This window comes from Marmota monax, unplaced genomic scaffold (assembly GCF_021218885.2).
Source record: "Marmota monax isolate L192 unplaced genomic scaffold, Marmota_monax_Labrador192_F-V1.1 WCK01_AAM20220418_F8-fsc00306, whole genome shotgun sequence".
NCBI lineage: Eukaryota > Metazoa > Chordata > Mammalia > Rodentia > Sciuridae > Marmota > Marmota monax.
Genome location: NW_026694094.1, coordinates 529,537 through 554,335, shown reverse-complemented (window position 1 = coordinate 554,335; position 24,799 = coordinate 529,537). Strand labels below are relative to the sequence as shown.

The 24,799-nt window shown below is 37.2% G+C and overlaps 1 protein-coding gene across 4 annotated transcripts in view; it reads left to right on the top strand.

Moving 5' to 3' along the window:
• Nucleotides 1–24,799, top strand: part of Aff2 (ALF transcription elongation factor 2) — a 490,132-nt gene that overhangs the window by 376,848 nt on the left and 88,485 nt on the right. For all 4 annotated transcript variants that reach the window (XM_046465080.2, XM_046465079.2, XM_058585757.1 and 1 more), the window contains 2 exons: nt 3,136–3,232; nt 15,988–16,025. In XM_046465080.2, the coding sequence (XP_046321036.1) occupies nt 3,136–3,232; nt 15,988–16,025 (135 nt within the window). The remainder of the gene's footprint in view (nt 1–3,135; nt 3,233–15,987; nt 16,026–24,799) is intronic.

The following is a 24,799-nucleotide window of genomic DNA, read 5'->3' as shown; positions in this document are numbered from 1 at the left end:
GAGATGACCTTCACTGCAATGGGTGTGAATAGTGATGCTATAATAATTAAGTCCAAAATCTTTCATAATCCTACACTTTCCCTAGAGTAATGTTCAGCATTAGCCAAGGATGAAAATGCAAACAAGTACATGTATACTCAATAATAAAGCTTAATAGGTCAGGGAAGGAGCAGAACAAAATGAATGCCTAAAGATAACTAGGCATTTTTGTCTTCTTAGTTACTTCCTTGATTTGTGTTTACTAGGATCTGAATATATGCATTAAATTGTCCTTTATTAACCAAATACATAGCAAGCTGTTGCATGGAAGACAGTTGGTGGTTTAATGTCTAATACTTTGTGGATTGGATACCGATTTTCAGAATTGTATGTTGGAGGACATTTCATTTACATGTTAAAACGACATAAAGTTGCTTGGAGAGTAAAATAACTGTTGAGTTCAGGCCTCTGTGCTCTGGCTTTGGATGTGCTCATGCTATCTGAGGGGAGTAACCTATAAATCAGGCCTTGAGATTCCATTAGATATTTCCTGAGTCATCATGGCTTTCCTTCAGATTACTCAGCAAATTAAAATGAGGAGCAAAGGTGCACTAAGATTTCCCCTTGTCATTATTCATTAATAGTATTAATGATGTCCATTATTTTTCAAACTAAGATATCTTTCCAAACTACTAATAGTCTGCATTAATTTTGTCCTTTCATAAAGCATTTTCACATGCATTAGTTCTTGCTGTACTCACCTCTGCCCTCCCATTGAACAGATAAAGCTCAGAAATGATAAATAATTTGTCCAAGAAATCAGAGCTTATGGTTAGCCTGCCATTACTCCACATTAATGTGGTTTGTTGGGAAACAAATAATATGGGTTTTGTTGCTGTTGCTGTTGTTTCCATTTGATATGCAATCCTAAAAGTTGAAACCTCTAAGAGAACATTTGGCAATCTTTAGTTCTGGCTCAAGATGATCTAGGTTCTATGTTTGCCTCCATGATTTCTAGCTGTGCAGTCATGAGCAAGTTCTGTATCCCCTCCAAGTCTCAGAGTCTCCATTTGGAAAGTGAGGATAGGGTCAGTGCCAGAACTAAATTCTGTACTGTGCTGCTGATCAAATACATAACACTTTCTCTCATTCAGAAAATGGATCCACTAAATGCAGGAATCATTTATCAATTATTTCACTGAACACTTAGATATAAATAAGAAGACATTCCCCACATGTAATGAGATACACACACACACATACACACACACACACACACACACACACACACACAGTAAAGCCTTTTATAATGACAAGCACAGGAAGTTTATGTTTTAGTTCTATAGCTTATAAGAATGATACTCCTCATTTTCTACAACGTGTTGTAAAGGACTATTTGTTCAGAGTCATAAGTCTGCAATTTCAAAAGAAATACCAAGATACATTTTTTTCTCCTTCTCTAAGATCTTCAAAACATCCATTAGTCTCTTGAAGGACAGTCATAAATCCTGAAAATTTAGTTTATCTGAAACCAACTCTAACAGTTGTCCTTCCCACCAATCATCCTTTATATCAGTCTTTAGTTTTCAGACCTCAGTGAACACATCCTGGTGTTCTGTGGCTCAGCCTGAAAGTGAGGGAGCTGTGATTTCTTTGGAGAATTATTGGATGTTCACTCTGACCTGAATCTTTTTCTAACACTTGAACTTGAACTTTAAATAACATTTATTTATTTATCAAATTAGAAGCTACATTTCCCCTTCTAGTTTCCCTTTCCTGGATAAAGTACACAGATACAAATCAAGAAATTGGAATTTTAGGACTAGCTGTAGCACTAACTGTGTGATCTTGAGCAAAAGCTGTTCATCACTCTAAAACTTTTCTTCCTTGTCTACAAAATGTCTATCATTTGTGGAAAGATGCTGTAAAGAAGACAAAGTTGAATACATTGTGCCCAAAACCCACATGGGAATAAGAGACTGATGGGGGAGAGAGACACAATAGGAAACAGTGCTGTGACCCAGCTAGAGATGGGGATTATCAGATTCAAAAGCTTTTGTGCAGGAAGTAGAAACTGATTGAGCTATGTGTGTGGTGGTGGGGTAAGTGAATAGGATTTCCAGAGTTGAGGAATAGAATTCTAGCTTTGGATCTGAGCTGAAGGCTGAGCCTAGAAGTAAGAAAAAGCAGAGCATGCTTGGGAATTGGGAATTAATCCAGAAAAGTTTGAGGAGATCCTTACTTGAAGCCTGTCATGAGGTCTAAAGTTATATTTTATAAATTTAAATATGAACACCAATAGGTCCGAAAACCTGTATACTTGAAATTTTAAGATAATAAGCTGGAACTCAAACTTGGAGATAGTGGGGATGCATGGCACTGAAATTGATACCCCTGTCAAAACAAAAGGCTTTTCATGCCCAGTAAACAATTTTGAAAGTGCTAGTTCATCACGAAAATCCAGATCACTCATATTTTTCAGGTACCTTGCTTTAGGAGAGAAAGATTTCTTACCCACATTATGGACTTACACCTCTTGGATCAAATTTTACAGGAAGAGACAAGTCATATATCAAAAGGTTAATGACTAGCCATTTCTCTCCCAACTCCTTTGTGGCCACTGAGCTGCCCAGCAGCAGAGAGCACTGAAAAGCAGTGCAAGTTCACTAGTCCTTTCGCCTCTGTCATCCAGAGAGCCCCAGCAAGCTTCATGCTTCAAGAATAGTGACATGGTAACAGCCAATAGAGCTTGGGACTGTTACCCTGTCACTATTCTTGCCTGGGAGACTCAGAGCCCTTTATCCTATAAGAGATCCAATGTCATGCCCTGCTTACATATACAGTGATTGATTAGTACATTTATTGCACTTTTAGTAGTCAAATATATGGACTCCAGTCATCTCTGAAGATGCTGAAATTGTCTTTTCCCCCTTGATTTAGGGGAAGGTAGAGAGGGAAGATGTATGCAGAGTATGACATAAATATAAGAGCTCAAACATCTAATTAGCTGAAAAAATCTTGGTTTCCTCTATACCTTTGACAGAATTGCAGCTGTCAGAATGTAGCTCCAATATTTTATCCTCATTGCAAGATGTATCTGAGGATTATTTAGAAAAGATACTTTCTAATGTGAACACTACTCTGATTTCTTTGCAGGATGCTTGAGGATGACCTGAAGTTGAGCAGTGATGAAGATGACCTTGAGCCTGTGAAGACCTTGACTACTCAGTGCACAGCCACTGAACTCTACCAGGTAGGAGGAGCTTACGGCTTGGTTTTGGGCCTGAGGGTAGGTAGCAAATGGAACTGGTATTATTTTGAAGAGAACAAGTGTGTTTCCTGCATCATTTCTGGGCTTTGAAGAGAGAGGAAAAAAGCAATGATGGGTATAGTGTTTCTAGAACAGGTTGAGTCTGCTTCTGGTTACATGAAAGCTACAGTAGGAGACACAAAGAATTTTAAAATTGCTTTCACCCCCTCTCATCTCTCTCTACTTTCCACATACAAACACTGATCTTCAATAAGCAATAGAGATTGTCTTGTCCCTCTCTCGAACTACTTATTGTCTTGGGTAAGATATATCTTACTTTTGTGACTCCACTGTGAGTCTTGGAGCTCATGCTCATTAATTTAGGTACAACTGTGACTGCTTCATTCACCTCTCTCAGATGCACCACCTCAGAATGCAGCTGTGAATTAATACCCCACACTTGCAGCTTACATGAACTTTCAGGCAAAGGCATTTGGCAAAAACTTTCTGCTGCCCTTATCTTTTTCCATTCTGCATTATAAGTATTTCCAGCACGTTCCCACCAAATGAGATGGAAGGATAGTGAGTTTTCAGAATTTTCAAAAAGACTGGACTTCTTGATTTGAAAAGGCCAAGTAACATCTGTGGCTCATCAGAACAGTGATGTTATGTGATATCAATGGTGCCTATACATTTTTTGTGAGCAAGATCTGTCATGAACATGGGGTCCTTCTGGTGTGCTTATATACACAAATAAAGAATAAAAGAGGATTGATTGAATTTTGATAGTTAGAAAATTTCATTTTGAAGGTAGTTTGGTGCTTTGTCAAGAACAAGCACAGGGTAAATGCAGACTACACTGTGCTGGTCTAAGCCAATTTCACATGTGTTTCCTAGCAATGTGTTTGTTGCACATTGAATGCAGACAGCCCCCCCCCCCCTTTTGAGTTGTGCACTTCGAAGCAAATGTAAAATGCACACTTAATTTCTAATGTCCATTATTTCTTCTTTCTGCGTTTAAAACACCACTTCATATTTGTAAATAAAGCAAAAACAAAACAAAAATTCTAGATCATTGATTTTAACAGATGCAATGTTATTTTCTAATAAAAATGCTTAAAGCAGAATTTGACAATAAGTGAAAGTAGGTTTTGCACAAATTGATTTCCTTTCCATGTGATTATATAAATACAATATAATTTTTACTCATAGAGTTATTTTCTTAAGAGGTGGCATCAAACCTTCAGTCTGAATCATCTGGGTTTTCAATCCTATGCTGATGTTTTATAACCACTGAAAGCCTCAGATATCAGGGTTGAGTTGGAAACTTTGCATGATATGCTGAACTCATACCAGCCATGTTGTCCTTAGTAAGGCTTGGATTCTCACAATTAGATTGGGAGGTTGAACTGGAGGACCCATGGTAAGCAAAAGTATAACCTATTCTGCCAACTAAGTCCAGAAAGCAAGAAATGGGCATAAGACTATAATCATCTACCTGGAAAGGAGCCTGTATCCTGCAAGCTTGAATGAAAAAGTTCTCTCCTGTCCTGTGAATGCCTATAATCATGGGGAATGAGAAATGCAATTATTAAGAGCATGTTTTTGACTAGAGAAGCCTGGGATTAAGTTCCAACTGCCACATACAAAGTGTATCACATTAAACAAATTGCCTAATATTTCTAATTCTCAGATCTCTCGCCAATAAACTGGGATGAAACATTCTTGTCTAACTCATAGAGTAAGGATCAAATGAAGAAGTATATTAGAAAGTGCCTTGAAAACTAAAAACACTATACAATGTTTATTGTTAACTGGAAGCCCCCTCCTTTGGATCCATAGGAAAATAGATATTCCTCTTCCATTTCATCTAGGTGTCCCTAAGGATTTGCTAAGAACCATATTGAATATCCTTACTGGCCTCCAAAGCATCCATTATATGTGAAATACCTTAACTACCCTCTGAGTACTGATAACTTTTAAACCAGAGTCCTCAGGAAGAAAGACCAGGTTTTCAATGATGCTGTATCAAGTCTTCCAGGAAATAACATATCTCTAAAAGTTTTTCTTCATAGAATTGATATAGGTGGAGAACTGAGTCATGTATTTTGATTGCAGCTCTTATTTTTTCTTTATGAGCTCCTGCCCTTCCGTGGAGAAAGTCTTAAGTGTTCTGCTGTGATGCTGTACTCACCTTGGTTCTTTCTCAGGAGCTAGTCCTGAACAAGATAGAAATAACCACTTGAAGTTGACATTGGACATTACAAATTTCCAGAACATTGTTGAAATATGGCATAGAGCTTTGTACTTGGTGTCTTTATAAACATACATGATGTGATATGTTCTTTAAAAAAGAAGTTGAATGTCATTGACATGGCTGGGACCTGGGGATTGCATCATGTCCATTACCCAGCTGATTTTGCATTTTTATTTCTCATCTGCTGTGGTTGGCATCATAGATAGAAATACATGCCTGGCCTTCCCCATGCAACACTTATTGAATTGCCATTTCCAAGCCAGTCATCCAGGGAAGGCTGGGATGCTGTGATGAGTCCACTGAGGTTTGGCAAGGGAGTGGCCCAATTCAAGAGGACAGGCTTCTTGAGAGTGGGGATGTGTTGTGCTCTCTGCTTACCCCGGCTCATGCCACAGTACCTGCAGTTTTCCTTTTAGTCCAATTTTTCTTATGGTTCTTGAAACTAAAAGAACCCCTGAAAATGAGGAGTTAAACCTGGAATCAATTTTCATTTACAGCTGAGAAGCAGTTATTGATGCTGTGCTTGCAGTTCAATAAAAGATCTAAAGATATAGACCTTGTGCTTCTCTTTCAATATAAGCAGCCTAATCAGTCTCAAATGTTTTTTTAACAAAGAAATTGTATTGACAGGTTTATTAAAATCGCTGTCTTTAAAGTTTTAAGCTATCCAAAATTTGACCTATCCCAAAGGTTTCTTGAATATGTAATGGCTAAACTCCAAAACTCCTTCCAGCACATATTTATAGAATCAGGTAAACATCTGCTTACTGTTTCATTGGATGATATCAGGATGTTAGATTTATAATACTCTAAGCTGGTAGTCTGATATCCCCTGGTGGCAGGCTGGCCTCTGATGCCTGGGTTCCAAAGCACAGTTATATCTGACTATGGCTCACTCATGGCCTACTAATCTTAGATTGGCATGAGAAACAATAGACTTTAAATACATAAAGGTCATTAAAGATACAGGTGTTTCTAGAAACTGCCTTTAGGACACTTTAATATTACTAGCATCTTCTTATTTATATAAATTAGACTGAAATCTTAGATGACTTCATTTAGCTGTTAGAAGTTCAGAAATGTTTAATATGATTAGACATGTTCAATTAGTGACCAGGCTCATCCATAGGACTCTAGATAAAGCTTAAATTCATATGCAGTACTTTAAGAAGAGAGCTGTAGAATTCCAAATTTCTTTGGATATACAGGCATTCTAATGTCTGTGTCTGGGTACATTATGGTAAGTAGCTCCAGTGTCCCCACATCTATTTAACTGCCTAAGGATTGCCCTCATTCACTTTGAAATGTGCACTTCATTCAAAGCAGGTTACTTGAGGTTGTGGGGACCTTTCAACTAGTTGCTAGTGGCAGAAGCATACCTCAAGCATATTCCATTTACAGAAAATAATTCTTAACTTTTCCTCTCCACTCCATTAGATTATTTCATTTTTGTCTGTATATATCTCCTTTATACACACACAAAAAATTGCTTTTAATACAGATTCTTGATTTTGGTTTTATATTTGAATGAATTTTGTTTGCTTTTGTCGTTGGGCCAGCTTCAAATAGCTAGATTTCATTTGATAATTGTAAATGAAATGAATTACATAAAAGCTGAAAACTTGAACATTTTGGCAGCTTTGGGATGTGTTCCTGATACATATAATGCCTATTGAACTTCCAAAACATTTTCCAAGTTAAATTGGAAACCCGTTTTATGTTGAAAGTTTGCTAATGAAAAAGATGCAATAAATTTTACTCCTGCTATCAGTTGCATCTTTTGGAGTTGACACGCTGTAGTGAATACATTAGTTGTGACAACAGATACTCTTCCCTGCTGTAATCAGTCCTATTTTGTAGCCACAGTTCTCCCTCATCATGCTGACCAAGTTGTTACTTCCCCAAGGTTTTGCCACATTTCCATTTACTTTGTTATCAGCGGAAAGGCTGGGGAAGGCCTCTTCAGTAATGACATCAATACAACACACACAGCAAGAGAGGTCAGCCTGTCAGATCTAGAGAAATGGCAGATGGATTAGGATGAAACTGGGTGCAAAATAACTTTGATAGAGTCTTTTAATGTAAACAGTTTATCTATCATTGTCTTTCATTGAAATCCCCCACAAAATGATAGAGTTTGGACTATTAAGGTTGCAGAATGTAACTGAATAAAGTCTGTATATTGTCACATTCAAACTATACAGCAATTAAAGAATGAGAGTACATTTTAATTTATTCATTAAAGACAGGAAAGTAAATAGGATAACATATAAGGTTAATAGAATAACATTGGCCTTTATATTCCCAAGATTGTGTTTCCCATTTGACTATATTAGCATAGAGACTAGATTAATAAGAAACTGCTTAGGGCTTGTATGATGTGATTTTTAATATGCTTGTAGCAAGTCTGTGTCTGTTTAGAAACCCACATGCTGAATTTTTTCATTGTAATTATGTCTTCAGCTTTTAGTACCAAATATTTTGACTTGTAATCTCCATATAATACAATGCCTTAAGCATACAGAGATGCATAGAAGTACAGTGTTTTTACATGCTGTGCTTGTCACATGGTCAGTGATGACCAAATACTGGCTAATGTCCACTACACTTTATGAATTATCCATCCATGAGCATTTTGATTGCAAAACAAATGGCTCTTCTGCTTAGCTTAGCACTTTTCTCATAATAGATATAAATTAGACACCAGTGAGGGTGCACTGCTTGCCCCAGATCCAAACAGAAACAAAAATGGGAATGATCTTTTATGTCTGAATAGATAACCCTCATATAGGACAGATGGACACAGCCTTTTCATCCACAAAAAGCATGTAACATATATCTGGCCCCATAAAGATGGTCCCAGTAGGAATAGCAGCCACCTCTGGGAAACTGGGGATCAATAAGAACAGATTTGAATTGAAGTGCCAGAAGGAAGAGGCATCACCATGTTGCCCTTGTCACTGCCTCTAGGCTAGAGGGAGTAGCTAAATAGCACTGGTCCTTTCTCTGCTATCACACCATTCCCAGTTTGATCCAATAGTATGTTATTTTTCTTAGATCACTTCATCTCCTCAATTTGAGTTTCAATGAATTGTTGGAGATATTAGGTTTCATCTTGGAGTCATTAGTAAGTAAGCTTTGGGAAATGCTTCATTGTGTGTAAGTTCCCAAACTTTGAATTTAATCAGAGTTGTAGAATATTTCTACAAAAATATGAACATCTCTAAAAAAGCTGTGTAACAAAATAATTTTCCAAATTACAAAAATGTAATATTTAGAAATCAATATGCTGGCCTTGAAAAATTTGTTGAAGCTTTAGTTTTGGGGTCAAGCATGCTTCACTTTGCCCTCCATGTATCTCCCATCCACTACCAAAACCCCCAGGCAGACTGTAAACACCAAAGACTTTGTCCTGAATGGAAACACAATTTATCTTATTCATAAGCAGTCATATTTACTTTTCTATTTATATATCAAGAGCAAAGAGCATAAACATTGTAGGTACACAGAAGAGTTGTCCAAATTAGAGATTAGCTGCCAATTCAAGATTGACCACTCAGAATATAGGTGGATGAACAGATTTAAAAATCAGAACTTTCCATTGTACATGGGACCACATAATCCATATTTCATACAGCATTTGCTCCCATGGAATTTTTGGACTGCTCCAATCATTGAGTATGTATTATATGCTATGAATACTCTATTTTTTTCTGGTTACATATGGTTGGGAGAGAGCCTCTATTAGGTATTTATTGTCTTCTACCAAAAGACACATGTCATTTTGTGAGTTGTGCACTCTTAACATCAAGGGCAAGAGGGCTCAGATTGGTTGGGGAAAAGAAAATTGAATTTTCAAATCCACAAACCCCAGGGGAGCAGTGACCAAGTGCCACTTATATTGGCCCCTCTGATGGGGAAAATAAACACCTTAAGCCCATACCAAGATGTTCTACCTAGTGTCTCTGTATTTACTCTACTTAGAGGATGATGATTAGTGTCGACAGATGACTTTTATGGGTGAAACATGCTTCTTCACCAAAGACAGCACATTTTTCATTTATTTACAATAAACTAAAACTTTACTTATAAAGGAAATCACCACTTGACAAATGAATCTTGCTAAAAGGGTTTTCTATTCAGCACAATAGACAGTGTGAAAGGAGCAAGGCTTTTTGGAATGTGTATACTTCTGAATTCTGTTGTCACATCATCTTTGGGCAAGACACTGGAAAACTGGCTCCCATATTAGCAAAATACATATGTAAAGATAAGTGGAATGTAGTATGCAGTAGCTGTTCAGTTGGATGTTGTAGAACCATGAACAGCAGGGTGAGTGAGGTTGATATGTAAAGTTAATAAGCAATGGGAAGCTAGGAAGGATTTTTTTTTTGCAGTGTTGTGAGTTGAACCCAGGGATTGTACATGCTAGGCAAGTGAATTGTTGGAGATATTAGGTTTCTACCACTGAGCTACCTTTTAAGTGCCCAGATTCTGAGAATGAGAGTGATTTGATCAAAGTGGAGCCTCAGAAAAATTCATCTTGTAGCAGAAAATAAAATGGGGTAAGGATAGAGAGACAATGGAGCAACACATAGGCACTGGTCACAGTCTTTATGAGAGGGAGTAAGGACTAAGCTAGGCAGTAGTTTCAGGAAGAGTCAGAAAGGAAACATAACTTCTGCCAGCAATTGAATGGGGGATTTGCCCTGGCAATGCCAACCCAGACTCTTCTTTGTGGTGTGAACTAGAGCTTCATGTTCAGTGGCAGATCCAGTTGCACATGGGCCTACAACTCAGCAGTTCCACTGGAAACCTCTCTTTCCTTCTATATGGAATATAGGTTTCTCCATGATACTCTATCATACTGGAGTGCAGTGTTCAGGACTCTCAGGCTTCCCAATCATACATGATTGATTTATACAGTAAATGTTTATTAAGTGACTATTAGGTTCAAGACACAGTTCACTCTACCTGGAACAAATATTCTTTATTCTCTGCTGTCAAAATTCTGTTTCTGCCTCCTATGTCTAACACAGGCCAATTTAATTGATCTACAGAAAAATTAATCAAATTAATGTGGAAAACCTAGTGTCTAAGGATTGGGACACATTTATGATTCCTAGTGGTTCAAGGTTCAAATATAGGATGTTTCCTTGTACCCTTCCAGGGGCCCATCCAGAGGGCTAAAAATATAGTAGTAGGTGGTATTTCCCTAGAGATTGCAGACCCTTTATGTAAAATCAGAAATGTAAGCAGGCATCCAGGTGTTGCAATATGTTGAATCACATTTTCTCCTCTTAAATCTGCCATCCTGGCTGTGTATGCTTGTGACTAGCTGAAACATCAGCCTATGGGTACAATGTCTATTCTTGTTTTCCTCATTCCAGTAAAATCTATTTAAATGCTGTAATTAAGCAATTCATTTTTATATTTGGGAAAGTACTCTCAGTATATGTCTCTTTAATTGATTTAACCAATTCTGTTGGTATTGATTTTAGACCATCTGAATACCCTAATGATGAGTTCATTTGTTAATAGAGGAGTTTCTTTTCTGAACTTAGGCAATCAATACCATTTACCAATACATGACACTAGGTTATGGTTCAGCTGTGTCTTACAGCACAATCATGTGAAAAGTTTTTTAAAAAGGAACAGTAAAACAAACACAAAACCCATGCAATGAATTGTTCTTATGTTTTAGTTCCATGCTGTTTAACATCTACTTATTTGAAATTATCTCGACTACTGACATTTTCCTTTTTACTAGGAAACATATTGTGGAGACTCAACTTAGATGTATCTGCTAGCAGAATGCCAGGGAAAAGCACATAATGACATATAGGGCAATACTAATAAAATCACATTTTAGGCTTGACTGACAGCATTATTATTGATTATAGAAAAAAAGCAGTTCCTGAATACATAGCCTTGTAAAATGAGTCTACTGCTACAATATCTCTAGGCCACCCGAGTGCTTGCTTTGACAGGCTCAATGTACAGGAAACATATTGCATTGAGTTTGTTTTCTGTAAATCTCAAGAGGAAAGTATTGTCATAAGTCAGGATATAACTATTCAGAGCTTGCGTCTGAAAAGCAAAAAGATTCTATAAAGTTTCTATAAATGTAGTACACAAGTTTAGTTGACCAGATAGCAATTAACGATATCTGATCATTGGATCAGAATTACCTTGTCATAAAATTTTAAAGAAGTTTGGTTATTATATAGCAGATGACTAGTAAGTTTTCTAAATACTTTATAAGTAGCATTTTATCTCTACAATGTAAGATGTCTTGTATTCTGCAGTAGATAGGAATCAATAAATAACCATGTAATTTCCTTCCTGCTATTTATTTATTTATTCATTTAGGTGATAGCTCTATATGATATACTTTTTTTATAATTTAATATAGTTCCTAATCACTTTAGCTTCAGTGTAGCACAAGGATTTTTTTATATAAAAGGAAAAACAGTTTCTTCTTTGAGGAAGATAGTTGTAATGAGTGAGTGACTATAAGCCTGGCCTGAGCCACATCACCTCTCCTGAGGAAATAAATTTGCTTAGCAGCATACCCTAAACAGTACTATGTTGGTAATGAGAGGAATCAGTTTATAAACACTTTTTAGAATCAGGAAAGTGCCTTCTCCATAGCATATAATTTCTCAAGATGCCATGTCATGGAAGTGGCTTACCTTGAATAATCACCTCAGGGCTTCCTCATCCATGTAGTCAAATGTTAGTGAAAAAGAAAAGAACCCACTTTCCACCATGGAGTGAAGTGTAGAAGGAGGAACTGCTAAAGGAAGGATCACATGGAAATTTGGGATTAATCATCCTAAATTTCCTTGGGGAAGGAGGGAGGGAGGGTAGGAGAGAGAGAGGAAAAGTGAGAAGGAAAGGGAGAGTGGCTGACTGATTTGTGTATATGGACATGTGTTTTTGCCCCACATCCCTACCTCAGGTGTCCTGACCTCTTTACTACCCCTTTCAAGAAGATGCATGGAACAAACCTTGTGTGATGGTACAGGGCCTTTTCTTGCTGGTCTACAGGCTTGACAGTAGAATTTCAATCCATCAATATCTTCCATGAGTGCTATTTTCTAGACAGAGGCATTATGTTCAACCCAGAATTACTCTTGATATGGTGAGAAGAGCTTAGTGACTCCCATAATACTCACTGGAATAACTGCATAGGTCTGATACTGAAATTCGGCCACTACTCAGTAAGCCCATAGACAACATGACTATACACCAACACCAATATGGGAAGCAGTCACAATCAAATAGCACTGCATTTATGTAGCATACTACAGTTTCCAGAGCATGGCCATCAGTGTTCACTATTCACAATTACCCTTGATGTAGAAAGGACAGGACTAATTCTTTTCATTTTTAAAATAAGGAAACTGAGGGTCAGAAGTATTAGTGCCTTATCAATACTGTGAGTAGCAAACCTGAGACTAGAACCCAAGATTTAATCATTTCCAGCTGGTCCTCATCCACTATAGCCTGCTGATGCCCATCCACATTACATCAAAGTATATTCCTTAACATTTTAATTTATTTCCTTAGAGCTCAATGGTGACCCACATAGGGCAATACTATATTAGGGAAAGAAGTATCATATTAGGGAAACATGGCACAAAATAAGGAAAATGTAAGTTTTAAATGACATATATACATTATAAAATTAAAGCAGCATAACTGTTAACTATCTAGTCTCCATTTTCCAATCAATTTAAATTATTTTAAGGTATGTTTTTAAACTCAAATTTAGCTGTACTCCAATGTGTAATGCCGATAATGCTTTGGGAATTGTACCATGTCATTTCCTTTTAATTTGCCTCTTTTTGCATCATGTCTCTCATCTTGGTACATGAACCTAGAATTTAGGATTATCTTCACATGTCCACTTATTTCAAAAGAGGAATTTTTCCTCTTGTCTGTTTTGTAGAATAATTTGTGTTTGCCTTAAAGGCACAAATCAGTTGCACCCCAAAAATTCACTTAAAAATATTTCTTCAGAGTCTCTTAATGTAATAATTCCTTGCAGCATGCCTAAAATAACATCAAATTATAGTGAAAGTGAAGAACATAAATTGTGATCTGTGTCTCATCTGGCAGAAACTCTCTGCCACCATCTAGTTTAGAAATTCAAGGTGATGAGCAAACAGGAGGACCTGAGTACATCTGACTACACTATAGCTGTGGGGATGTCAGAATGATCCTGAGTTAATTTTCAAAGAAGAAAATCTCTCAGCATAGACATTTTCAATCAATAGCCAAGCAACCCAGAAAAGATTAATTTGAATGAAGTTATTTTCCTATGATGGCTGTATAAAAAGACATGTGTTTCAAAGAAACTGGCCTCAAACAAGACAATGTTCCTCCTTATCAGAGAAAAATAACTGGGTCTAATTGACAGTTCTAAAACATAGAGCAAAGAGGACATTTTCAAAAGCATGTCTTGGAATCAAAGCTAGGTTATGCAATGTCACTTTGATTTCTCCCTCCCCATCTTCTGCCAGTGGCATGTTCATCCTGTCACATCCAGCATGCTTTAAGAGGAAACTACTTGAACACAGCACCCATTACTTTAGGATAACCTAAGTCTTCAAAAACAGATTTGTTTGGATTTTAAAGGATCAAAAACAGTGGATTCATGCAATTCCACAGTGTTCACAGTGACATGCCTTTAACCCACTACCATATTATTTATTCCAAACCAGACAGTTCTCAGTGGTTTAAAAAAGAAAGAAATAAAGATGTAAGTGTGTGTTCCTGTGCATATTGAGAACCACTACTCTAGGAAAAAGTGATGGCTAGCATTCACTTTTTCACAGCATTTGCCTCTTCCTTTTTTTATCTGATGGACAGTATTAGCATCTACTACATGGACTACACAGGAACAGGATTTGATAGCCTAGATATCTGTGAGAGGTGATTTGGGCCAGCCAGACACTTATTTCTTGTTTTCTAATTTTCATCTGTTACCTCATCCCCTACCTATCTTCTAATTCTAGCACAAGCCAAAATTTAAACTCAGGCACAGTGGAGACAAATGTTTTTTTGCCTACCAAGCTAAAGAAAGTGCCCAAACATTAATGGGTATTCATCTAGCAACAGAACGTGAGACTTACTACATGAGAAGGATTTGAATTTCTAATACTAACATATAAACTTAAGAAATGTTTCAGGTTTTTTTGTCTGTTTTGAATTGCTATTGAGTGCATTGAGTTGATATGCACAGAGGCATTCAGTATGCTAAATTTCACTGGTTACTCAGAATGTCAAGTCCAGTTTTAAATGCATTATATCTATATAGATATATAGAGAGTTGTCTTTTAAAGTGGTTGTATCTGCATTCTATCAGTATTCTCTTCTTCCTTAGCCCTTCCTCACTTCCAAGATTCACAATTATAAAGGTCCTCTAATGGGTATTTTTTAAAGGGTCTGAACAGCCATGAGGTTGTCAAATTGCTTCTCCAATTCTCTTCATATTAAATGTTCTTTCTATAGCTTGAAAAAGTCTAAGAGAGTACAAGTTTGGTTCTGATTACATAATTAGGCTACAGAAATATGAAAAAAATCATCACTAAAACCCTCCAGGTGTTTAAACAGTTTGATAGACTGTAGCCATTCTGCCATCAGTGCCCCCAGCTGTGTTGCTTAGCAACATTTTAATTCCAGAAGAATCGAAGAAGATGAAATCCCTGTGGAGAGGGAAACAGAAATAAGAGGGCTGTTGACAGATGATCTGAGTTGTTTCTTCTAATATACTGTGAAGATCACTAGCTCTTTTCATGAATGATAAATGGACTGTACACAGATCAATGGGTTCAGCAATAAACTGGAACCAGGCTCCATGTCTAAGGTGACGCAGGCCGAGAGACCCAGAGATTTCCTCATTTTGAGATTTGGTGTGTGTTTTCTTAAAGGTTCCATGGGAGGAAATTGATCTCAGTATTTGGTCACTCCTTGCTCTTTTGTGGTGTCTGCTAATAAAAGTGATTTTGGAAATGGACACTTGGGCAGGTGTGGCTAGTTGTCAATAGTAAAGCCAGGGTGAATGGTTCCCTCCCACACAGATCTAAAAGTCCTGGGGTATGCCTGTAACCACACCTCTACACCTCTCTCCCCATACTGCCATTAGAACCCAATCAGGCCGTCATCTCACATGGGGTAAGATTAAAGTGCAAGGTGTGCAGGGAAGGACCTAGTTGTGCACCCAAGAGCCCACTCACATGGCCCCAGGTGAACTTTGCAAGCAGACCTGACAGAGCCTGCCTGTGTTTGAAAGCTGCACTTGGACAGGTAAACACATTCCCTGGGAGAAGAAAATTGCTTTCTGTGTCTCCAGTCTGCTTATCTACAGCAGCCTGCTTCGGATAGCTCCTTATGTTTCTGAAGAGCATTTTATGTTGCTTATTGTTCTGCATACTAGTCCAAAGATTATGACCACTAATGTTGTCTAATTGCATTTTTTTTCTGTCTACAGGCTGTTGAAAAGGCAAAACCTAAGAATAATCCTGTAAAGTAAGTTATTATTTTTATTGGTTAGAAATGTTAATTTTAATGGACTCCATACATGTGAAAAAATAAGGTCATAAAACAGACCATGGATTTTGAGTTAATCTCTATTCATGACAATTTAAACACAAAAACAAAACAAGCAAAAAAAAAAAAAAACCCTCCAATAAACAGGCAACAGTTTATATTTTTCCTTGTGTCCCTGATGAGGAAATGCCCCAAGTTGTACAGAGTTTACATAAATTAATATGTGTCTTCCATGAGTAGCTGCCAAATACTATTATAATCATATTCAGTGCATACTACTTCAAGCCTTTGGGTTTTGCACATGCTAAAAAGATTACATTTTTAATTGCAAACCTTGGACCTATGACAGAGATGTAAATGGCTGAAAGTGTGCCAAGTGATCCCCAGCCACATAGGGAGGGTTGGCACCTTGGAATCAAGGCCTCAATATTCTGTTAATGAAAAGCTCATAGAAATACATTTAACTAAGGTTGGTTTGTAGCTAATAAATATTTCTAATGCACTTTATGGGGCACCCTTAAATTATAAACAAGCCACACAGCACTCTTTTCAAAATATATTACATCTTATACATCCTATCTCTTCCAGAAGGGAGACTTTCAAATTAAGCAGGATTGATCAGAGTTGTATGGCACATACAGGTCCTGTCAGCCATGAGACCAAGGAAAGACTTTCTCTAGGTTGTTATAGGTCTAATACTATCACATGTCTAGGAAGTATGTGTTAATTGATGTCAGCCAACTTCCATTAAAGCTGATATCAAATACAGAAATGGGAGTAATTGATTTTTAATAGTTTTTCAAAGAATGTATCAGCTAATTCCAAGGATAAGAAGGCTGTGTGTTGTGTAAAAGAATTAACTTTCCAGAGCATGAGGGTAGTATTTAGCATACCACTATATCCAAGTCCTACTACATTTTTCCAAAAGGTATTGTGAAGTTAGTTTTTAAGTTTTTAAGTTTCATTTTTCTTATATCACAGTATATTCTCTTGTCAGGCTCTGTTGCCTCTGAAAGGGTTTCTGCAGTCTGGAGATGTGTTATGTTGTAATGGTCCTGTGCAAATATTTTTTAGAATATGAGTTTTCATCTAGTTGTTCGATTGGGACTGAAATCTTCTCTGCAGCCTGATTTCTTTTCTCTCTGTATGCCCTAAAGGCTGCTCCATTGTGAGCCTGTGGCTGGAGAACTCCATGGATTAAGGGATGGTATTAATGAGGCCAAGGCCAGTTCTTTAGTCCCTGAGTGGGCCATTAGTAATCCTCTTTCCCGCAGTTGATTGCACCCCTCCCTTTAGTCTGCCTGTTTGTAGATGTGTGCCCCAGGTCACAAGGTATAGGGCAAGGTCTGGAAGAGTGTCAATCTGACCCTCAATAAGACAAACATCTCCAAGTTCAAGCCCTTCCAATAAGAAGTAAGTCCCAAGCTCTATATTTGCATCCACAGGAAAGTGCTTTGTCACTGTGCATGGCTGCATTACCTTGGATTCTAATGGCTTCGAAGAGGAACCTGTTTTCTATTAGCTCCTTGTGAGGATTGACCCTAAAAGTAATTATATTTTTAAGAGTTCTTATTGATTCACAGTACAGACTACTTTCTAGCACCTTAAGGAATGTTTTAAAGAGAAGAAAAAGGAAAACTGGAAGACTAAATGGATTATGGAGCTTTATATTTAAAAAAAATTTTATTAGTATATCATAGTTATATATATACTGAAGTTCATTTTGACATAATCATACATGCTTGAAATATAATTCAGTCCATTTAAGTCCCCAATGCTTCTCCTCCCCCTGCTTTCTCTCTCTCTTCCTCTACTGATCTTCCTTCTATTTATCTATTTTTAATTGTTGATACACACACACACACACACACACACATATTAAGGTGGAATTCACTGTGACATTCATATATGTGCATAGCATAATTCGGTCAATTTCATTTTGGAGTTCCTCGCTTTTCCCAGCCTTCCTCCCTACGCCTCTATACCCTTCTTTTCCTTTGAACTCCCTTCTATTTTCATGGAATTCCCTCCCCACATACACACACTCCTCTTTTCTCTTATTTTGCTCTAGCTTCTGCTTGTGAGAGAAAACATTTGACCCTTGACTTTCTGAGTCTGGCTTATTTCACTTAGCATGATGTTCTCCAGTTGCATCCATTTACCAGAAAGTGCCATGATTTCATACTTTATGGATGAATAAAACTCCATTTTGTGTGTGTGTGTGTATCACATTTTCTTAATTCATTTATCTGTTGATGGGCACCTGGGCTTATTCTACAACTTGGCTATTGTGGATTGCACTACTATAAACATCGATGTGCTGGTATCTTTGTACTATGTTGATTTTAGTTCTTTTGGATAAATACCAAGGAATGGGATAGTTGAGTAATGTGGTGGGTCTATTTCTAGTCTTTAGAGCTTCCCACTTTTAAATTTACTTGAAAGGCTGCTTAAAAGTGATGACCAACTGACAGATATTTCGAATTGTCTTATGATTAAATAATATGGCATTCTGAGTGTGAGTATGGATATTTTGTTGCATTTGGATTCACCATACTAAACCCACTTGTCCAGCCACAGGTATATGGGAACTTTAACAAGAGAGGCATCTTCAAGACCTCAGCTCAGGGATTAAAAACTCCAAATCATGGTTCAGTTACACTACCTGAGAGAAGAACAGAGTCAGAGTTTTAAAAACATTTTTAACATAATGGTCCTGTTGTCATTTCTGATGCCTTCCAAAGAATTTTGGTTACTCATAGTATATTGGGACCCCCAAAGAAAATAAAGATTCAATTCATGTTTTCTGAAAGAATGAACAATAAACAAACTGGACACATATCAAACAATAGTTCTTCTAGAAATCTGGCCTGGAAGCTTAATAAGGTCGGTGGTTCCAACTCTAGTAGAGTGTTGTTATCAAGTCAAAAGGACTTGTGTGTTGTAACTGCCCAAGTCAATTAGTCACTGTTATTCTTTATTCATGCTAGGAATGAAAATGTTGCTATTGATCCTTCCACCTGCTTTGCTTTATCTCAAATGCAAGAATTAATATATGATTTCCTTTAGGAGCATATAACAGAAAGTATGAGCACTGTTGCTGGAAAGTTAAGGTCTGGTGGCATCAGTTACAGCTGATTTGATTTAGTCCTTTGGTGAAGAGTTTGGCAAATGGTTGGGAAATAATCAAAAGACAAAGAATATTTATGACATGTGAAATTCCAAATTCAGTATCTATAGAGAAACTTTTATTGGAATAGAGTCACACTCATGTATTTCCATTTTATCTGTAGCTGCTTTTGTGTTATAATGATAGAGTTGACTAGTTGCAACAGAGACTCTACATAGCTTACAAAGCCAAACACATTTACCATCTGGCATCTTATAAAAAAGTTTGGCAACTCCTGCTGTTGATGGTCAGGTAAAGAAAGGCAGTAAGCTTTTTCATGACACGGAACTTTAAACTATCAATTCTTTCTTTGTGGGGCTTTTCAAACAACAAGTAGATATTTACAGAGCCCTTATTGTGTGTTCAGACTTTCTGAGACTGATATGTCACCTAATGATCATTCCAAGCTGCCCTTAAACACCCATTGGTTGTGAGATCCATTGACAGGGCAATAATTTCTCAGAAACCAATGAACACGTATCCAGACATCCTATTTGTTCTATGTTGTGTGTAGGTGGGGAGATTGCAAAGGGCATGTGCAATTTTAAAAATATCAGACTCAGGCCAAGTAAGCTTTCTGTTGGGGTGATGGTAAATAATTCATAATATCCATTTAGTTTGTCTATTTTCTGCTTTCAGAGTTTCACCTCCCCCTCCTTATTTCTCAACAATTTGTTCAATTTATTTTTAATAACTTCATGGTTGTAAGCTACTTTTGTCAACATAGAGAGACTATGGTACACATTAATTACACTCCATATAAAGAAGAAACTAAATATAGACCTCATGCATATAAGCACATAATGTACTGGATTACACTAAAGGCTTTACCTTGAAATATTAAATATTTTAAATATTATCTGTGAAGGTAAAATTCAAAAGTGAATGTTTTTAAGATCAGTGATCAAGACAAGAAATGCATGGTATATTAATATGTTGAAACCGTACTGGTAACAAATCTTGATTAGTAAGTTAAAACTCTGGCTCTTTAATATGTCCAAAGGAGAGACTTTTGCTTGTATGCTAATGTTCTGCAGCAGTCATCTCCAAGATTGTATTATGACAGCAAGAGCTGAGAGATGTACAGATTTCTCCTACCATATGTGACTTATCACATACATTTAAAAAAACACATTTCTGTTATTAAGACATATGTGATAGTACACTTTTGAAAATGTGAATTGCTTTTGGCTAAAAGCCATGCACTAATAAATTGAGTTGAATCTAACTGAGGTTGACATCTGTTACCAAAAGAGGGAGGGGGGATAGAGAGAGAGCATTTGTCAAGCATAAAATTCTTCCCTGCTTTTACACTTTAACAACATTAAACAACTTTGTGGTTGTCTTTCACAAATCAGAATCAGAATCCACACAGCTTAGAAAATTACAGTTTTATTTAGGAACAAATCCATCTTATAAATATGATGGCTTCATTATTGAAAACAACAAACAGCCACAAAATTTTCCTGTCCATGGTGTTTGCATATTATTTATTATATTCATCTAGTTAATGTTTATTTAAGATCTACAGTATTCTGGGAACTGTGATGGATGCTGAGGGAATTAAAGATAAATCTGACATAGTTCTTACCCTCAAGGAGTTTTAAAGTCCAGGAGGAAAGATAAATTTGGATTTGAAAGAATATAAGATGATAAAGAGGAAAAAATGTTTAAGAGGGGAACAGATAAAGTGGGAAAGAAGCTATAAGGAGAGAGCTCTCCACTCTGTAGGGTGGAAAAGGAGAGGAGGAGATATGTGCACCAGAACTTTGAGGGCTGCTGGCTTGAGACACTGGCTTGAGGTGTGGCAGGGGTATGCAAGGAACCTAGATTGCCTTATAGTGTACATGCCTTGTAAGGTCAAGTTGGGAACCAAGGCTGAAAAAAAAAATGGTGGCTTAGTGCCCTCAGTACTTAGTCAGATGAAGGAGATTAACTTTGTAGAATCAAATAGCTTTGTAGAGCTCTTAACTTGTTAGTTAACATGCATCATTAGTTAATCCACTAATTATTAAACATTAAGTGTTGGTAGACCTGAGTTCAAGTCTTGAATGTGATATTGGGTAGTAGTATAAAATAGGACATGGCCCTTCCTTGCTACAAGCCATAGCTAGATTATTTATATGGTCTCTTTAAAAAAAAAATAGTTGTAGCTGGATAGCATGCCTTTATTTATTTTTTTATGTGGTGCTGAGGATTGAACCCAGTGCTTCACACATGCAGTGCTCTACCACTGAGCCACAACCCCAGCCCATTTATATGGTCCTTTTTAACTCTTAAGAAAATGAAAGCTCAAAAGCCTGTTTTATAATTATGCTCATTTTAGAACATATTTGATTTAGTTTGATATTGATTAAGGTATGTACATACTTTATAAGGATTGCATATATGTACACTGGTATCTTTCTCTACACATACACATAATGACTTTCCCTGTCATTTCTGCCTTGAACATATGTGAAAGTAATAACAAGAAGTGACATCATTAGTGTTTTAAAGAGCTAGAAGATAGTTGTGGCTCCATGGATGTTGGGCAGAGCCTTTGAAATGACCCCTTATGTAATTTTGCAGGCAGATTCTGTCCCTGTCTCTGACAATGCTCTTGTACATATGCACATCATGGACGTACAAAATTAAGTGGAATCCCTGCTCCCATTCACAGTGATAGGGCAGTGGGGTTTGAACAAGAACATTTCAGCACCATGGAGGTTTAGCATATAGCATCACATCTTTTGTGGACTGTCCAAAAAAGTCAATGAACAAGTTCTTGTTTAGTTCAAACCCCACTGCCTTTCACATTCACATAATATGGGCTCAGTGAAGTTCTGTTGAGCTTTGTCTTACCCAAATTTCCACAAATTTGGCCAGAGACACCTTTATCTGGCAAGACACATGTTTCATGGAACATACAACTGGTTACTAGAATTAATGTGAAATAAAGGACCTCAGGGAGGTCTTGCCTTCGTTAGTAGTTTGAGAGACCCAGTGCCCTAATACCTCATCCTGAGTCTTTCAAGAGAACAGACGAAGTAAGCACATTATTTGAAAAGGTTTCATGGAAAAGAAAGAAATAGCCTAAATATGACATCATAAAGTATCCCCTGTGTTTCTTTTATAGTGTCACACCCTAAAATATTTTTATGGATTACAAATGTTCTGAGGTACAGTCCTCAATGAGAATAAGGAAAATTTAGAGGTACATCCCTCTGAATGACATAAGTGTCGCCACAGAGTGCCTCATCAGAGTGGTGGGTGAAATGGCCCTGTCCATTCATTTCGTGACACAGAAGCTCCTACACCATTGTGCTCCTTAAATTGCTAATCAATCTCTAATTGGCTCTTGCCAGTTTAAGGGCAGTGAATGGAAAGAGAGGAACATAACCCCTCTCTAAATTGCCGAATAAAATAAACCAAGTCATTTGCATTGTACTGATAGCTACAATTGGATGCACAAAGTTTGAGCACTCGGCCTCACAGCTCATGAAACTTGTGCAAACTTCTGGGCACCCACCATTTCCTTGGTAATTGGAGTTGCATCATCCAGGCAATCTCAAATCAGACAAGTGAAAACTTGATGGTGGACTTCCCAGCAACCATCCACTGTGTCCCTGCTTGTCTCAGGAGAAATATGCCCATTTCTATGCCTACAAATATGTTGGTAGTTTGTTAAGTCATATTATCTAACTTTATGTGCCAATTTATTTTTTTTATAATATAGCACCAAATGTGACAAAAGCTAATCAATCATGAAATTTATAAGCACTCTAGCAATTATGCCAGCTACAATTATATTCACTTTATATCTGTAAAGAAGAGTTTCTTCAAAGCTTTATGAGCACCTTTTCTTTTTAGTGGAAATTTAACACCTTAATAACCATGACAATGAAATAAAAACAGAAAACACTCATTTATTGCTGAATTAGAGATACCTCAAGTAAGCCAGCAAATGTGGAATGCAACCACTGTAAAGGAAATTTAGCTAATTTTGTTGGCAAAAACAATCATAAAATACTGTTATTGAACTCAAATTTGTTTTACTCACCATTTGAAAAGGATTCATTGACTAGAGGACAAACTGTTGGAGCAAGGAAAAAAAATTTTTTCAGAATGCCAGCAAAGTGAGAAGATGGTGGACTAATTCTAGAAATGGCTATCTTAGCTCAACATAAGTTTCACTCTCCTTTTGTCCTTAGGTAATGGGTAATTTAGGGAAGGATTGATAAATGAAGACTTCCGGCGTATCTCTGTTGGTCTGCAAGGGGAAGTTATAAAACCTGATGGTTGATAGCCTGTTGATCTGATGCCCCTGTGAATACTGAAAATATCTTAGATGCTCTTATCTTGGCGTTTTTAGCCTTGAAAATGGAGGAGAGATTAAGAATATTTCAGAAAAGTTAACTTTGCACCACCAGTTCTGCACAAACATTCCCTAAATAATATGTAAATTCAGAGTTGAGTAGGCACAATGTGACCCAAAGGTTAAGGTGGAAAAGGAGACATAAGCAAGATGAAGGCAGAGATGATAGGCTTTTCCATCCATCAGACACAAGTGTAGACACAAGTGGCATGTGGGTGTTTTCCACAAAAGTGACTTTGAAGTCCCTAGGCAACTGTTATCATCATGACCTACATGTCAGAGGTGTTATCCACAGCAAAGCCAGAGGGAGATTAATAACATATCACTGAGCTGCATAACCTCCAAAATTAGTGATTTTTAAGTAAAATAAAAGCAAGCAAGGCTAGAGAGTTGATTTAGATTTTCCATTCATTATAATACCTCTTGATCCACATGCTAGTTTCTAACTCTGTGCTTTTTAGTGTTTTCTACTGAGACAGGAATGGACAACTCTGTTTAATTATATTTATACAAGTCTGTTCAGTTTGGGGTATGTAAGAGTTACACCTAGAATTGTATTTTTACATTCAGTGATATCCAGAATACTGTCAGAAACTTGGAATCACATGGCAAGTCACGTAACATTTGTTCTTTTAACAAATATTAATGTGTAGCTATTATATATCAGACTCAGTTGATAGATGATTAAGATAACATCACTGCCCAGAAAGGCCTCACACTCTGGTAGAGAAACTGTCAAGTCTTTGCACTATAGCATAGACAGGTTCTGTGATTGAAGTTTGTTCAGTATCTTGTGGGGCACAGATGAAGGACTGAGCAACTGCTTGGGGGCTCTCCCTGTCTCAGCAGGAATCCCCCAGTAAACAGTGGGAGGGAGGCCATTCAAGAGAGCAGAACAACACTTTCAAAAGGCACTAAGAGTAGAAAGCAGATGCTGTGTTGTGAGCAATGTCTGGTACTTAGAGGCAGCTTAGAAGAGAGGTATTTTCCACAGTGACAGAAAATACCAAGTTTGTGAGTTGGAGCATAGAAAAGAAAGAATAGTCAGATGTACTAGGGTACCAAAAGCATCACACTGCCAAACACTTTGGCCCTTCGACATGAAGAGGAGGACAGTTCAATGTGGATGGAACTCCGAAAATGCTGGAAATGATTCTTTTGTTCTAGAAAGTTATAGGTTAGAGTTAGGGAGGAATATAAGGTACCCTTTTAAACTGCTTACAAAGA